The sequence below is a fragment of the Rana temporaria genome, chromosome 1 (assembly GCF_905171775.1).
Source record: "Rana temporaria chromosome 1, aRanTem1.1, whole genome shotgun sequence".
In the NCBI taxonomy this organism is placed as follows: domain Eukaryota; kingdom Metazoa; phylum Chordata; class Amphibia; order Anura; family Ranidae; genus Rana; species Rana temporaria.
In genome coordinates this window covers 134,946,204-134,964,598 of record NC_053489.1, presented here as the reverse complement: position 1 = coordinate 134,964,598, position 18,395 = coordinate 134,946,204, and the positions used below count along the sequence as shown (strand labels likewise).

Here is an 18,395-nt window from a genome sequence, read left to right as displayed (position 1 = left end):
GTTTGAGTATAGCAGGGCAACTGGGAACTAAACCCCCGGACTTTTTAAGAATATTACAAGCACTTTGAGATGCTGGAGGTGGTTCTCTTTGTGTTCAGCTTCGCTGGCCTTAGCATGGTGGCCATAAAGATCTTTCAGGGCAAAGCACAGGTTATTATGATAGCTCCTTTGTGTCCAAAAGAAGTCGGTTCTCACCTCATGTCTGGCAATCTCTATGGCATGGGTTATACATATCGGAACAAATCTCTTATCTCTGGGTTCAGTGTTTAAACCCGAATCCTTTACTCTACTCTTCCCATGGTGACCTGGAAGCCTTGAGGAGGATTTTTAGAGGCAAGGAATGTTCATAAAAAAATTATAGATGTAGCCATAGGATGAGTACCAGGAAAAAAAATGTTAAAGTTGCATAGGGGGTTAAACAGGAAAATGTGTTTAAATTTGCACACCTCTCGACTTTAGGAGGGTGTCCAGAAGGGATTACCACCAAATACCCCTAGGTTATAGCTGGCAGCACTTTGGGTCTTCTTGGAAACTAGACTTGCTAAAGGTCTCTTGGTAAAAAGGTTCCTGATATTTAGGGAACGTTGCATAACTGGAGTGGCCAAAACTACATCTCCCTGGGATTGTCTTTAGTACTAAATGCCTTATAAAAAAAAAAAGAACCTTTTAACCCATCCATGAATGCATCCTAAGATGGTCTCCCTACCAGCTGTTACTTTAGCCAGGAGGATTGAAGACATGCAGAGTGTGTAGTGCAAAGATCCTTATTTGATGGTTTTATAGGACGGTGTTATTCTAATGCCGTGTTTACACGATCGGATTTACCGTCGGAAAAACCTTGAATAGTTTTTCAGATGGAATTCCGCTCAAGCTTGGCTTGCATACACACAGTCACACAAAAGTTTTCTGAACTTTCATCCATCAAGAACGCGGAGACACTATGATGAGCCGAGAAAATTAAGTTCAATGCTTCAGAGCATGCGTCGGAATTTTGTGCGTTGGAATTGCTACAGAAGATCTGATTTTCCGATAGGAATTTTTTCCGTCGGAAAATTTGAGAACCAGCTCTCATTCTTTTTGGGAGCGGACATTTCGACAGTAAAAGTCCGATGGAGCATACACACGGTCGGAATTTCTGATTGTGTGTACGGGGCATTAGATCTGATCTTGAGTACCTTGGAGCTTATCCTCCAGACTTTCTACAGTTCCCCCTAAATACGTTTTCAGGAGGCAATTGTCTTTCATTTAGAAGTTATTTGAGTGTCTATACCAGGGATCCTCAAACTTTGGCCCTCCAGCTGTTGCAGAACTACACATACCATGAGGCATTGTAACACACTGACATTCACAGACATGACTAGGCATGATGGGAATTGTAGTTCCTGAACAACTGGAGGGCCATAGTTTGAAGACCCATGGTCTATACAGCCGCCTGATTACTTCTACAGGCCGCATAAGGGCCCCCCTCCCTTTCTGTGATGTCAGAAACCACAAACGATGAGGATTTAGTCACTTCTGGTTTCGGTGTTTGTTGACCAGCTGTTTTTGGCTTGTACAACATCTGATCAAATTGAGATTGGTTTGATCAGATGCTTTTGGAGGCCAGGAGGCCTCTGGGGTATAAAAGAACCCAGATTCCCTCCTCCCCATAAAGAGGACCTGTCGCAACCCATGCTATCACATGAGATGTTGTCAATATCTTGTGATCACAATATAGTTGAAAAAATAAATATAGGTACAGTGTTAACAAAAATAAATGACCCCACCCAACCTGTGCTCATGCGCAAAAGCAAACTCTTACATAGATCCCGCATGCATATGTAAATGGTGATTGGAACCACACTTATAGCTGTCAACATCAGAGCACAAGCAATAATTTTTGTGCCAGACCTCCTGTGTAACTGTAAAGACTTTTAAAGCGTCGCCTATGGAGATTTTTAGGTAGTGTGGTGCCGTTCTAGGGGCATACAGCTTTTTTTTTTTTTTTTTTGTATTTTACCAATAAATTTGGCTAATATATTGCTTGTGTTCACTAAAATTCATGAAAGTGCTCTTTTGCCACAAAATTTGCGTTTGAAAAACTGCTGTGCAAATACTTTGTGACATAAACATTTCAACACCCACCATTTTATTCTCCAGAGCCTCTGCTAAAAAAAAGGAAAGAACATTTGATCCCATAGTAAAAAAAAAAGTACTGCCCAGGGCTGTTGCGCCTATCCATCCGCCGACTCCAAAACCACTGCCAGGAGTTGATTATTAAAATGGATATCGATATAAAAAATATGTGAGAAAAGCAGAGCCACAAAAGCCTTCAACTTTTCTCATATACACAAATGCTTTTTTACCTCCTGTGTGCATCTCAGTGTAGTGCTTTAAGAAGAATAAAGCTGTCTTAAAGCGGAGGTCCGGTAAAAAAAAAAAAAAAAAGTCAACAGCTACTAACACTGTAGCTGCTGACTTTTAATAAGGACACTTACCTGTCCTAGTCGCCAGCGATGTCGGCCCTGCCGAGGCCGATCCCTCGATCCTGGCAGCTCCAGGCTCCGCCATCTACAGTAAGGGAAACGGGCAGTAAAGCCGTGTGGCTTCACTGCCCATTTCCTACTGCGCATGCGCGAGCAGCGCGGCGCTTTGCGAATGCACCGGCTGCTCTCTGGGATACACATAGTTCCCAGAAGACAGGGCGCCCCATTCACAAGAAGAAACCGAGTGTAGGACGAAGAAGAAGGTCCACCGCGGAGGATGAAGAGGCATATTAGGGACTTCCGCATAGCAACCGCTATTTCGGGTAAGTAAAACCATTTTTTTTTTATATTTTTGGTGTAAACATTTTTTTCAGGGTGGAACTCCACTTTAAAGTAAAACACATACGTTCACTTTGAGCTTTGCCTTGTACAGTAACGTTCCTTGTATAATTTAGCGTGCCTATGACTAAAAATAAAACCTAATGGGCTGAGGACCATTGGCTCCTTCAGCTGTCAGTCAAATTCTGTGAGGACAGAGCTGGGGGCATGCTGGGCCGTGTATGTCATACTTACCTGCTCTGTGCAGTGGTCTTGCACAGAGCAGCCCCAGATCCTTCTCTTCTCGGGTCCCTCGCTGGTGCTCTTGGCACATCCCTTCTATTGAATGCCCCCACAGCAAGCAGCTTGCTATGGGGGTCACCTGAGCTGAGCCACTACTCTGTGTCCATTCAGACACAGCTTGCCCCCACCCCTTTTCTCCTTGTTGGCTAACTGACTTTGACAGCAACGGGATATGCTGCTGTGTGTTAGCCAGTGAGAGAGAGTCGACTTGTGCAACATCGCTGGATTGAGATGGGGCTCAGTTAAGTATTAGGGGGGCTGCTGTACACACAAGGGTTTTTAGCTTAATGCATACAGATAAAAAAAAAAGAAACCTTCTGCCATTAGTATCACTTTAATGGTGGTAGTTTTATTGCATTGTTGCTCTTATAACTTTTGTCCATGATTTTGATGAAGTTTAAATCTTGAGTATATTTAATGCTGCCATTTCCTGTTTTACTGTGTCATTTACATGTAATGAGTGAATATTAACCTGACTTACTTTAAATAATCCATTATAATCCACTGTGTAACAACTAGAATGATTTTGAGCATTTCATACAGTGTAAACCACTAATCCTAATATATTTTCTTTACAGATTTTCTCTCTCTTGTCACTGAATGAGCGTTGTCTTTCAGCATCTCTTGTGTGCAAGTACTGGCGGGACCTTTGCTTAGACTTTCAGTTTTGGAAGCAACTGGATCTCAGCAGTCGTCAACAGGTACTTTTTTTTTTCCAAGATTTTTTTTTTTTTATTCTAACAGCAGATTTGTTAAAGATTTATAATAAAAATGTTATACCTACCTGTTTTGCGCAGAATGTCTCTGACCCTCCTCTTCTTGGGTCCCCCGTTGACACTCTCGGCTTTAGCACACCGCTTGCTATGGGGACACTCATGCAGGCTTGATCTAGAGCTTGGCTGTGTGCGTCTATAGACACAGTACGGCTGTGCAAAAAATCGTTTTGATTAAAAAAATCGAGTTGTTGGGTCAAACTGATTCAGATTTTGACAAAATCATTTATTTTTATTTTTTCTCCAGGACTGGCGCTGACACCGTGCCAGTCTTGAGGAGCTGCGGGCAGGAGTTTTTAGGCGAGGCCGTGGCTTCGTCCTAGTACGCGAGGCCAGACACCGTGGACTAGGCCGAAGCCGCAGCCTTGCCTAAAAAGTCCTGCCCGCAGCTCCTCAGGACCGGCACGGGGTCCATAAAAAAAAATCGCCCAGCTCTATGACACAGAGAATGTGGCTTTGCCCTGCTGCTACCTCCTGAGTCCTGTGAGAGAAGTAGCAGCGCAGCTCCTCTCGGGCACATCTCTGGATTGAGATGGAACTCGGGTAAGTATTTTTGGGGCAGCTGGGGGGGGGGGGCGTGCGGTTGACCATGGAAGATTTTTTTTTTTTTTTACCATAATGCAGAGAATGCATTAAGATGAAAATCCTTTAGCCTATCCAAGCACATTACGTTCACTGTGTGCCACTAAGCTTTTCCCTTAAATTCTAGGGAATGGGGAAAAAAAAAAAAAATGTTAGTACCTTGCAAATATGTATAAGCTATTGAAAGTTTAGATAACAAGGGTCTGTTCCCACAGCCTGCATATTAAAACTAAAGGCTCCCTCAGCAGGTGGATGTACCTGTACATCATCTTAATTTCACTAGACCGCAGATAGCATCTGTTAAACTGAATAATATATATTTAAGATTTAATATCTCAAAGATATGATGTGGGTTAAATGAGAGTTCTTTTCACCAGAAATGAAAGCGTTAACATAATAACATTTTTTAGAGTATAGTTAGTCTATCTAATACACAGCGAAAATATCTATAATCTTGCACCAAAGAAGAAATAGTAGGTTAAAATACAAGGATACAGAGTATATTCATCAAAATACAAATAGCAAACAAACAAACATGACAATCAGGTATACATTTTAAGTGCTGGGAGATGATCTGATATTTACCTCTATATTAATGGTTCTGGGTCCAGGTCAGATTCATGACTCCATTTACTCTGTGTGTGATTCCCACTAATATAGGCCCATCTCTCATTGACTTGAACAGGGCCACTCTGATTGGTAATTCTGTTAGCCCTCTCCTCCCTTCGGGCGTATCTCCTACAAGATTGGAAAATTTCCTCTTAACTTAAAGCCGTGGTTCACCCTCAGTAACAACATTCTACCATGTCATTCAGCATAGTAGCGCGAGCTACAGTATGCCTTTATTTATTTATTTTGCCCCGTACTCACTGTTTAATCCTACAGTGAAGATTCAGACTCCCCGCGGGGAATGGGCGTTCCTATCCAGAGGCAAGTTGATTGACGGCCGGCTATGGCACGTCACGCTCCCCGAAGATAGCCGGAGTAGGTCTCGGCTCTTCCCGGCGCTATACGGCGCCTGCGCACAGACATCGGAGCTGACTGCGCAGGCGCCGTGAAGGGCAAACACCTATTTCGGCTATTTCCGTGAAGCGTGACGTGCCATAGCCGGCCGTCAATCACGAGCCCTTTGCATAGGAACGCCCATTCCCCGGATACTTTACAACCCGATTAAACAGTGAGTACGGCGCTAAAAAAATAAAATAAAGGCATACTGTAGCTCACGCTACTATGCTGAATGACATGCTAGAAAAAAAAAAAAAAATTATTTATGGAGAACCCCCGCTTTAATTTCCCCTCAATAGCACCTCCTCTCTTGAGTTAGTGATAATTAGTTTGAAGAGGAATAATTAATGCAAAGGTCATCACCTTCTCTTGAATGGGGATCAAACACCTTTTGAAATGGATAAATGGTTGGTTAAAGCAGTGGTTTACCTGAAAAAAAAAAAAAATTAAAAGCCAGCAGCTACAAATACATCAGCTGCTGACTTTTAAAAAATGGACACTTGCCTGTCCAGGTCGCCCCCGACAACGGCAGCCGAAGCCAAGCGGTAGCTCGGCTTTCGGCTGCCCCCGCCGCCATCCTCGGTGAGGGAATTGGGAAGTGAAGCGCTGCGGCTTCACTGCCCAGTTCCCTGCTGCGCATGCGCGGGCAGCGTGTACAGTGACACATGCATGACCAAGATAACATCCATAATACAAATGTTAACACATAGCAATGAGTTGTTCAATTCATCCAATGAATGTGAAAACATAGGAGCTGAGCAGCACACAACAAAAATTGTAACATAAAATATAAACTGAAAACGAGTCATAAAATTGGTTGATCGGAATAAAGTCCCATTAGCGCATATAGCTACATCTTTGTAAGCCCGACGCAGCGTTTTGTGTATAAAAAACACTCCTCAGGGGCAGATGAAATGGGGTATCTGAAATAACAGAGTAAATAATGATCAGAGTATTAAACTCAGTGATGTGTGTGAAAAATTTAGACAAGAGACTGTCCGTCCCGGGAGCTGAGGTGGCAGAGAGTCAAACAACTAGCAGGACGCAAAGGCATCATCCCCATGATCCACCTTCAGTGTGTGCGGTGTCACTTCAGGGCGGACTTTCATGCCGCCCGGCTGAGGCTCCGCCTCCCGCACTGTCAAGCTAGCTTGACGTTGGATGGCAACCTCACGCACGTGCTGGACGCTACCTAGGCGTCTCCCCAGGCATCCAGCCTGTTGCCATCTGCATACAGACGCCCCAGTACTTGATTGAATTGAACAACTCATTGCTATGTGTTGGCATGACCAAGATTACATCCATAATACAAATTTTATGTGTCACTGTACCCGCTGCCTGCTTTTATTGTGTAGATATTTTATCTATTTAATACATGTATGCTACTTTCAATGGTTCATTTCATTTTTTACCCCCAGTAGCCCGCTGTTTCATCCAAAGTCCCAATCTCCATTTGTTTAACTTAAATTAAGTGAGCTTATCAAAATATCCCCCCCCCCCCCACACACACACACACACACCTTCCCGTATGACAGTGGTTGAATGCTCATTTTGTTATGGGTTGAGTGAGATGTAATGCAGAGAAATACTGCCTTTTTTACTCTTCCCATGTTTTCTGGATAGATAACTTGTGTGGCTACTCCCTTGTTGGCGTCATCACATGTACCGGTAATTTAGGATCAGCAGAGCCCACTAACATTCTGGGACTGGAGCTGCTTCGGAGAAAAGAAGAATAACTCCCGAGGAAAGCAGAAATATTAAGTATTCCTCTCTATCTAAACCACCAAGACTAAAACCGCTTAAGACCCCATGGTTTTTTATTTAAGCAGCGTTCAGCTTTTAACCACTTGCCAATTCTGACATCCCTCTCCTACATGTAAAGAGCAAGCAAAATTATTCTAGCACTAGACCTCCTCTGTAACTCTCTAACCTGGTAACCGTTATTTTTTTTTTTTATAGCGTCACCTATGGAGATTTTTAGGTACCGTAGTTTGTCGCCATTCCACAACTGTGCGCAAAAAGACACTCCCCTGTCCCACAATCCAGCAACGTGGCCACCCAAACCCTCCATTCTCTCCCCTGCCTGTCCACGGCGCTGGCAATATCACTGTAGGCATCCGGCTGTGACCGCTTGCAGCTTCACAGCCAGGTGCGCGTGTCTCACTGCGCTTGCCCGCATAGCCAGGCAATATGGTGACAAGCCCTACCCCACAAATGATCACTACTGGGTCTTTTGTTGCCAAAATGAATAAAAGACTCGTGCCTTTTTTTCGGGAAACATGGTAACTACAACTGACTGAAAAGGGTACATTGCGTTTTTGTTTTATGGAAATATATATGGATGTTGCATAGGCGTATAACACACACCATTTTAAGAGGGAAGTTTCAGGAATTTTTTTTTTTCTTCCAAGTTCTTTATTTAAAATTAATAAGTGTCAGTGCAGCTTGATCAATGCCCACCTGCAGCCTTAAAGGACCTGGGCTTGAACCTGGGACCTCTTCTATGTTTCTGGCGTTGACTCTTCCCACAGAGCTATCTGGGATGCTGGACAGCTCCCTGCCTGATCTATTGGACAGATCTTATCTAATCCATTGGAAAACTCTGCCTTGTGTCTTGATTGCTGTTGAACCTTGAACTCCGTGCTCCTCCCATGAACTTCCTATAAAAGCCTTGTCTCTGCACTTACTTTTTGCCATGTTATTATGCCTTCTTAGCCAGTGCCTTGCTATTTGTTTTCCATGCTGCCATCTGTATTTTGCTACCACTCCTGATTGACACTTGGCTTGTTCCCTGACTACTCTACTTCCTGATGCCAACCTGCAACTAATCATTACTGAACTTTTGGCTTGTTTACTGACCACGCTGCTGTTTAACCCTTATCTGCTCATCCGCTACTGGACCCCGGCTTGCTCGTACCCTGGTAGGGCAAACCTGAGGACTGCGACCTGGTGCTAGCACGCAGCTAAATCCATCTCCACCATCAGGAGCTCTGGTGAACACCAGCTAGTACTTAGACTCTGCACCTCAGATGAGCTTCTGTCATCTGCCAGAAGTGACTGCCTGTATACCTGTCCTGCAACTGCTATAGCTACTGGTCTTCAAGCTTGACGCCTGTTCGTGACAGCATGACTGTAGCATGATCAATGCCCATCTCGGGGAGGGGGGTGGGATGAGCGCCGTCAGATTAAATACAGTGAGAATCTCCTGTTTACTCAGCGGCCTCTTTAATACAAAGTCCCACCTCCTGGACCGGCTTCTATGATAATCAGAACACTGGTCCAATGCCGGCCCAGAAGACGAGACTTCCTATCACAGAGGCTGCTGAGTAAATGGGAGATTTTTGCTGTATGTAATCTGATGGCGCTCGTCCCGCCCCCTCCCCGTTCTCTCCTAGGCAGCCCAAATTGCAGTATCGGTGTTTAACACGCAAACACCATTTGCAACCGATTTGCAGGGTGAAAAAGTGAGTGTTATATGCCAATAAATAATGTACTTATCTTTTTGGATCTCATTTAGGATACTTAGGAGTCTCCGCAGTCGCTTATTGTGTTTATGCAGTTAATTGCTGCTTGTAAAGTATAATTAAGAATGGCTTTTGTACAAGCAAGCTTCCCCCAAACTGCTAGCAAAAACCCTTCAAATGATTTGTTTAAGTCGGATTTTCTTTTTCATAGAAAGGAAGAAAATGTAGTTTAATTTGTGAAAAATGTTTTTGTAGTTTTATTTATTTTGGAGAGAGATGCTGGCTCCCAAAAACTAAAAAGGAGATCGATTGAAGGGTGAAATAATGTGATGCTGTCACGGTTTTGCCTGAATTATAGGTCAATAAATAAAAGCAGAGCCAGGATTACTGTAAAGCATGGTGGATGATTTAGTCTTTCTTGGGATCCCAGAAAACTATTGTAATAAGAATTTTACTGTATGACCCTTTTAGCTAGATGTGCTTTTATATTTAATGTTACGTTTTCAATTTGCCATATGAATAAAAAAGTCTGAGTAAAAGAACTCATCAAGTATAATATAACATTAAAGTTGATCTCCAGGTTTCTTTGAATTGAAACGTTCTTTTGGACCAAGCTGATAACTTTGTTAATTTACTAAAACTGGAGAGTGAAAATCTGGTGCAGCTCTGTATTAAAACCAATCGGCTTCCTAGTTTTTTTTTTTCTGTCAAAGCTTAGTTGCACAAAATTTGCTGTGAAGCAATGAAAAAAATCTGACAAACTTTCGCCCAATTTTCTTATAGTGTGTATCCCACTTTAGTGTAGTATATCAACTCCACAGTGCTGGGTTTGAACTGTGAAACAGAGACTTACCATCTCACAGCTGGGTGCTCAGCCATTCATAGGCGACTTTGTATTCTATGAGTAAATTCAAAGCTTCCTCTGAATGGCTGAGGTGGAGAGGCGGGCTGATGACTCCCAACAAGTTGTTAAATCTGCCAAAAATAAATTAAAAATTGGATATCGATAGTTTATCCCTAGGTTTATTTTGAGTGGGGAAATTTTCGGTTGGGGTTTAACCACTTAAGGACCGCCTAATGCCAATATATGTCAGCAGAATGTCACGGCTGGGCACAATCACGTACCTGTACGTCCTTCTTTAAGTGCCCAGCCGTGGGTCGCGCATGCGCCCGCCCGCGACCCAGTCCGAAGTTTTGTGACCGCGGCACCCGCGGACCCAATCACCGCCGGAGTACCGCGATCGGTCACAGGAGCTGAAGAGCAGGGAGAGGTGTGTGTAAACACACCTTCCCTGTTCTTCACAGTGGCGCTGTCATTGATCGTCTGTTCCCTGATGATAAAGGGAAAGGCGATCAATGACGTCACACGTCCAGCCCTGCCCCCTACAGTTAGAAACACATATGAGGTCACACCTAACCCCTTCAGCGCCCCTAGTGGTTAACTCCCAAACTGCAATTGTCATTTTCACAGTAAACAATGCATTTTTATAGCACTTTTTGGTCCCAAAAATGTGAAAAAAATTGTCCGATGTGTCCGCCATAATGTCGCAGTCACAAAAAAAAAAAAATCACTGATCGCCGCCATTAGTAGTAAAAAAACAATTATAAATAAAAATGCAATAAAACTATCCCCTATTTTGTAAACGCTATAAATTTTGCGCAAATCAATTTTTTTTTATACCAAAAATAGGTAGAATACGTATTGACCTAAACTGAGGAAAACAAACTTTTTTTTTATATATTTTTGGGATATTTATTATAGCAAAAAGTAAAAAATATTTCTTTTTTTTTTTCAAAATTGTCGCTCTGTTTTTGTTTATAGCGCAAAAAATAAAAACCGCAGAGGTGATCAAATACCACCAAAAGAAAGCTCTATTTGTGGGGAAAAAAGGAAGCCAATTTTGTTTGGGATCCAATTGTCAGTTAAAGCGACGCAGTGCCGAATCGCAAAAAGGGGCCTGGTCCTTTACCTGCATATTGGTCCGGGTCTTAAGTGGTTAAATGTCATTTATTTCATACCAACTCAGCCAAAACATTTAGTAAAATAATGATAATGCTATTGGAAAACTCCTAGTCTGTTGATGTCGTCATAGCAAAGCAGATGGTGGTGATTCTGTATGTCATTGTAATGTATATGACAGTTGGTTGATGTATCTTTTTTTTATTTTTCCAGGTGAAGGATATCTTATTAGAAAAGATTGCCTCTAGATGCTGGAATATAACAGAAATTAACATTTCAGACTGTCTGAATGTGACAGATGCTGGCATCTGCAAACTGGCGATGAATTGCTCAGGTCTGGTGAAATACACTGCCTACCGGTGTAAACAGCTGTCTGACTCATCACTTGTTGCTTTGGCTACACATTGTCCTTCCTTGAAAAAGGTGCATGTTGGAAATCAGGATCGGCTAACAGACATGGCACTCAACCAGGTACGATCAGTAATATTTGATTCCTTCATTGTAAATCTTTTACAATAAGCATATTGCTGACTTATATTTTCTACACAACTTTTCACACACTCCTTGGGCATATTGGGTTAACCTGTACATACGCCGACAATTGGCTGGTCCTACTGAGTAGTCCTCTTCGAATGACAGAAGTTGATTGTTTGATTGCTTCTGTCAAAAGGACATGTTGTGGATTGCAAGAAAGTGAGCATAGCCTTCATCAGAGAATCATACAGCAACTTCAGGCATTCATGCCCTTTCTAATTGCTGAGCTACAGTATACAGTGAAGGTGGAGCTCCACATCGGCCCATCATATAATTCTTGTTGATAGAAATATAAGACACTTCCTGAATGGCGGAGATGCCACATGACCGACATGGTAAAGCAGCAAAAAGGCATTCATTTCAGCCAAGCTGGCTCAAACTAACTTTTTAAATTGACAGGAAACATGGACTTCTTGTAGTTTGCACCATCATGAATTGATGAAGACTGTCGTGGTGTCGTGGCATTAACAGTGGAGCAATGGGCAAAATAAAGAAATTGTATATGTCATACAGTTTGTCTGTAGAATTAACACGGCATGCTTTTGAGTCTCCCTTAACCTCTTGACCACTGGGCACTTAAACCCCCTTCCTAACCAGATCAATTTTCAGCTTTCGGTGCTCTCACAATTTAAATGACAATTACTCAGTCATACAACACTGTACCCATATGAAACTTTTGTCCTTATTTTTTCACACAAATAGAGCTTTCTTTTGGTGATATTTTGGTGGTATTTAATAGACAGCTAAAACTTGTGTAAGAGGATTTGTTTAGCCCTTTCATAACTAAGCCTATTTCTGACATTTGGTGTTTACAAGTTAAAATCCGTATTTTTTGCTAGAAAACTACTTCAAACCCCCAAACATTTTATATATATATATATATATATATATATATATATATATATATATATATATATATATATATATATATATATATATATATATATATATATATATATTGTGTATGTTTGGGGGTTCTAAGTAAACGCCAAATGTCAGAAATAGGCTTAGTCATGAAAGGGTTAAACAAATCCTCTTACACAAGTTTTACCTGTCCATCTGCAGCACTCTTCTCTACATGCATTCAAAGTGCTACATTTTTAGGCTTCTCTGAAAGTTTAGAAAAAAGGGGGAGGAGAGCTGAAGTCGCACACTGCAGAGCTCAGTGACGAAAGCTCTGACAGCCAATTGTAGGAAAGGGCGGGGCCTTCACTCAGGAACTGAGCTGGGGCTCCCTACTCTGTCACACTATAGAGTGATATGCTTTGTTCATATTTCATGTCTGAAGTTTACAACTACTTTAAGAGACAAATAAATTGAAGCATAGCTCTAGTAAAAAGCTGTTTTTAACATTTTTGAAACGATGTGAATGAAAGCTGTAACGGCCACATTTGGCCGATTAAAGACAGTAAAAGATAATGGATCTTTTGGCCCTATAAACTGATGATAAAACCTGGAGATGCTAGATAACAGTTAATGCCAGCCAGCGACAGACTTTATCATATCTAGTAAATTTGCCCATAGTTCTTCTTCCCTTTTTTTTTTTTTTTATAACAGTAGTACAGAAGTTACTTCCCTGCTAGTGAAGCTTCACCCAGGTGTATTCGGGGTTGCCTATCTAATAAACCTGACTCCTAGTCATCCTATGGCTAGGAGCTTACACAACAGGTTTTTAATGCTGCCATGATGCAGGAAGTGCTGTTACTGTCAGGATCTCCCAGTAAGGTATTTTGCAAAAGTAAAAAAAAAAAAAAAAAAAATAGCTTAAGAAAACATTGTATGTCGAGATATAGTGCCAAACATACTAAAAGGTAGATTTTTGGCTTACTTATACTTTTAAAGTGTTTTTAAAAGCAAACATATCATTATATTGCAGCATACCATTTCTTAGATGTGATGGCTGCATTTGTCTTCTTCTTTTTTTAAGCTTGCTTTCTATAATTTTTATCTGGTGATGAAGGCAGTAAGTCTGTTGTTTTTTTCAAAAAGACAAGCTCTCAAGCAGGGGAGGGCTGGCAGCCTTAGGCCTGGGGGGCAAGTCCAGTCAAGTGGCCCATAGAGCGTGGAAAAGTGATGGATCGAGGAAAACAGTCTAAGATTTTTCATGATCACAAGAGTCCGCACAGAGGCCTCCCCTTACACAAGAGTCCGCACAGAGGCCTCCCCTTACACAAGAGTCCGCACAGAGGCCTCCCCTTACACAAGAGTCCGCACAGAGGCCTCCCCTTACACAAGAGTCCGCACAGAGGCCTCCCCTTACACAAGAGTCCGCACAGAGGCCTCCCCTTACACAAGAGTCCGCACAGAGGCCTCCCCTTACACAAGAGTCCGCACAGAGGCCTCCCCTTACACAAGAGTCCGCACAGAGGCCTCCCCTTACACAAGAGTCCGCACAGAGGCCTCCCCTTACACCAGAGTCCGCACAGAGGCCTCCCCTTACACCAGAGTCCGCTGCAAGGGGTGTTCTGGGAAACTTGATTTAAGGGTGCATGCTGTGGACTATTGTGTAAAGAGGGTCTCTGCTCACCAAAGCCTGCTCCCCTCTCCTTTAACAAAGTCCACAGAGCACCCCTTTTTATACACTGGGAGGCAGGAGAAACTAGAGAGGGTGAGCTTACCAGGATGGAGGCTGAGGCGCAGGCAGGCTGTCTGATGCTTTTTTGGGTTCAAACTTCCTGTCCAGTGCCCACACATGCCCGGCGAGTGTGGGCAGGGCAGACTCAGAAGGAGGAGGAGCAGATGAGCTCTATCTCTCTTCGTGTCTCTGCAGAGAGAGAAGGGGATGTCAGCTCTGGTGTGCACTGAGGCTGAGCTATGTGTGAGATGAGACATAGCTCAGCTCTGCAGCCATCTACCTCGGAGCTGACACAGGCACGGCTGCACAGTGGGCGGTGAGCAGCAGCCGTGACCTGTGTTAACAGAGCTCCAGCAGGCATATTCCTGCTCTGCAAAAACAGCATTTGGTAGTGGCGGCCGGTGGCTGTGCATGGTGTCACCAGCCCGGGGGGAGATTTCCACCCTGCCCCCCCTGCCAGCCCTCCCCTGCTCTCAAGCAGAATGCATCAGTTGCAGAGATGAGACAAACCAATTAACACTAGCAGGGCTGCTTACAATGATCCGCTTTAATTTCATGTAAAACCTTTTATCCCAAAAAGAAAAATATGTTTGCTGTAACCGCTTAGAAAATATTAGCTGGAGTTTGGCTTCAATTTGTTAGTGTTTTTAAATGTACTAGTACATCCAAGACTCCCCTCCCACCAAACTGTCAGTACTGCTATCCAGAGTGGAAGCACTCTAATACAGGAGGGATGTTACTGGTCAGATCACCAGGTTGAAAACGGAGGGGAAAAAGCCTAAGACCTTTTTCAGGCGCTTTCATGCTAAAAACAGCGCCAAAAAAGCTCACCAAAACCTATTTCCATTAAAATCAATGAATGCTTTCACACTGGGGCAGTGTGCAGGCAGGGCTGTGAAAAACTCCCCTCTCCATTAAAATGAATGGAAAGCTCTTCAAAAGCGCTCCGTGTTTTTACTGGCAGTTTAGAAGCGCCTCAGTGTGAAAGTGGCCTTAGAAAAGAAAACTCTGATTGGTAAGCTCCTTCGTAATATGTTTTGGGTTAAATGCCACTTTAACCACTTGCCCACCAGGTGAATTCTGGCACTTCTCTCCTTTATGTGAAAATCACAATTTTTTTGCTAGAAAATTAATCAGAACCCCCAAACATTATATATTTTTTTTTTAGCAGACATCCTAGGGAATAAAATGGCAGTCATTGCAATACTTTTTGTCACACCGTATTTGCGCAGCGGTCTTACAAGCGCACTTTTTTTGGATAAAAATCACTTTTTTGAATTAAAAAATAAGACAACAATACATTTTGCCCAATTTTTTTATATATTGTGAAAGATAATGTTACGCCGAGTAAAATGATACCCAACATGTCACGCTTAAAAATTGCGCCCGCTCGTGGCATGGCGTCAAACTTTTACCCTTAAAAATCTCGATAGGCGACGTTTAAAAAATTCTACAGGTTGCATTTTTTGAGTTGCAGAGTAGGTCTAGGGCTAGAATTATTGCTCTCTCTAACGATCGCGGCGATACCTCACTTGTGTGGTTTGAATACCGTTTTTATATGCGGGCGCTACTCGCGTATGCGTTTGCTTCTGCGCGCGAGCTCGTCGGGACGGGGCGCTTTAAAAAATTTTTTTTTGGTTTTCTTATTTATTTTTATTTAGTTTTATAATTTTTTACACTGAAAAAAAAAAAAAAAAAAAATTGATCACTTTTATTCCTATTACAAGGAATGTAAACATCCCTTGTAATAGAAAAAAGCATGACAGGTCCTCTTAAATATGAGATCTGGGGTCAAAAAGACCTCAGATCTCATAATTAGACTTAAATGCAAAAAAAAAAAAAAAAAAAAAAAATGTCATTTTTTCAAATGACAAAAAAAAAAATGTTTCTTTAAGAGGCTGGGCGGGACTGACGTTTTGACGTCACTTCCGCCCAGCAGAGCTATGAGGACGGGTGAAGGAGATTTCTCCTTCAGTCCCGTCCCCGCTCAGCTGCCGGACACATCCGATCCCCTCCGCCGCTACCGACGGCTCCGGTAAGCGGCGGAGGGCGCGGGAGAGCGGCGGGAGGGGGGGGGCCCCCTCTCCCGCCACCGATAACGGCGATCTCGCGGCGAATCCGCCGCGGAGACAGCCGTTATCGTGTACACCACCGCCCCCTGAAAAGATGAATATCTCGGTTGTGGCAGCAGCTGCTGCCGTTATCGAGATATTCAACTTTAAAAAGAGGACGTCTTTTTGACATGGGGCGGTGGTCAAGAGGTTAAGAAGAACCAATCATGGTAGTGCCTATCTAATTATTCAATATTAAATAATTTTTAAAGCGGAACGTTGCTAATAACAATTTGATAAATAATGTCCTTTTAGCAACATACATTAATTATTATGCTACCAAAATTGGTGTGTGCTGTACTGTAAATTGCCTCCAGCCCTGCTCCTGATTCTTCTTACTGGAGGCCAACATTCTGCTGAAGCCCAAAGCCCCTCAACAGCAATAAAACATAAAGTGGAACTAAACCCATTTATTTTATGGTTAAAAAAATAAAAATAAAATTACTTTCCTGGTATGCCGGGATTGCTAACTGTTATTTGCTTGTGTGCTCAGCCAAACGGTCAAACATCAAATGTCTGGTTTCATAACTGATCACATGTGCAGCACCATGACATTTTCCGATCAAACAGAAGCAGCTCTTTCTTGGGTGTAAAGGATAGGTGGGTTTAAAAGAGAAGTAAAGGATCCCCCCTCAAATCATACTTGCCTAGGTGGATTCTGAATCTGTCCCCCGTGCCTCCACACTGAGAACCGAGCAATCGAACCCCACCGATCGCTCGGTTTTCACAGCTCCTTGAGCAGAGAGCTGTTGACTGTCAGTCACAGCTCTCTGTTCTTCCCCCTCCTTGCTCAATAAACATTGTGCATTTAAGAAGAACTATAGGTGAAAAAGCAGCTACCCAAAATTTGTATGAAAAACGATAAATGCTAATGAACAAAAATAATCTGTGTATACCTTATTTTATATAACATACTCCAATGATCAAAATAATGCCAAAAATTTTAATTTGTGCAGATCAAATTAAAGTTCTTATCCATATATTGTCTTAATCTACCACCAAATGTGCTGTAACATAAAGTGTACACTCAATCCACCACCTGTGGAAAGCCGCTCACTGTTAACCATTATGGTCACATCCCTAGAACTAGAAAGGTCAAAAACGCTCATGATGATCAGATTTAAAATGTAATAGTTTGTATTCTCCACATCATATGGTGAATGGAGATGTTCTTATGTGTATGCTTCACAATATCCTTGGATATTTGGATGCACCTTTTCATAAACCTGAAATAAAAATAACAATATATTTAAAAATATATATATATATATATATATATATATATATATATATATATATATATTGTAAGATTGGGGTTATTAGACTCCAGCGATAGATGCGTTTTCCAGTGAGTACGCCAATCCAGAACTGAGTTTTTAAGGGCCTGGTAGCCCACTTTTATTTACAAGTATAAAAGTTCACAAATACAACAGCTGCCCACGCAGGGGGTTCCACCATTCCTGGATCTTGACAAATCAACAGTTTAGCCTCCTGGCTTCCATACTTGTTATCCGGCTCTTTCAGGCCTTTAGCTTAGGCCATGGATATGTTCCTCAGAACCAAACAGTTTCCTAGAGACAAGCTCAAACCTTGCTTACTCCAAATGACATCTGCCTCTTGCAGACATCCACACATCCCCTGACTCCACTCAGAGGGATTTGGAATCCACCTGATTCCCGGGACAGACTTGCTGTCTGTAGGGTGGGGCCCTGAGCCATGTCAGGTCGGAACTAAATAGCTGAACACACAGCTGTGTAATTAGTGTGTCTTTCTCACCAACATATGGCGTAAACCAGCAATCTTTCCCATAGCACAGGGTCCCGCCCTCACACTATATATATATATATATATATATATATATATATATATATATATATATATATATATATATATATATATTTGCAGTAATGTTCAAACTATTGCATTAGCTCAGTCATGACTGGTTTTCTGTAACATGTGACATTTCTTTACCTTTAGATTATTGCCCTTGGATAGATTCAGCAAGTTATTTTAATCTTTCAGCTGTTGGGTTTCACAAATATTCATCGCCCTTATTACCTAGCTTTCTTTTTAGCTGATTTTAAAGTCTAATTAGTTTGAGGAGGCTTAAAGGTAAAGTGGTTGTAAACCTCTAACATTAAATATGAAAAAAAAAAACATATGCTGCCTCCTTCCTCTATCTTTTGAGTCGCTTCTGACAAGTTTTCCTGACAACAAAAGATGAACAATTTTGACTGGGAGGGGGCTTTAGCACAACCTAAGCTCTGTTTCTGTGTGAAGAGGGTGTGTCCCTTCCCCCAATCAG

At 42.3% G+C, this 18,395-nt stretch overlaps 1 protein-coding gene across 1 annotated transcript in view; it reads left to right on the top strand.

The window, feature by feature from the left end:
• The window catches only part of FBXL17 (F-box and leucine rich repeat protein 17), a 933,678-nt gene that overhangs the window by 6,766 nt on the left and 908,517 nt on the right, over positions 1-18,395 (top strand). The window contains exons 2-3 of the mRNA XM_040343157.1: positions 3,665-3,787; positions 11,084-11,341. Coding sequence (XP_040199091.1) covers positions 3,665-3,787; positions 11,084-11,341 — 381 coding nt within the window. The remainder of the gene's footprint in view (positions 1-3,664; positions 3,788-11,083; positions 11,342-18,395) is intronic.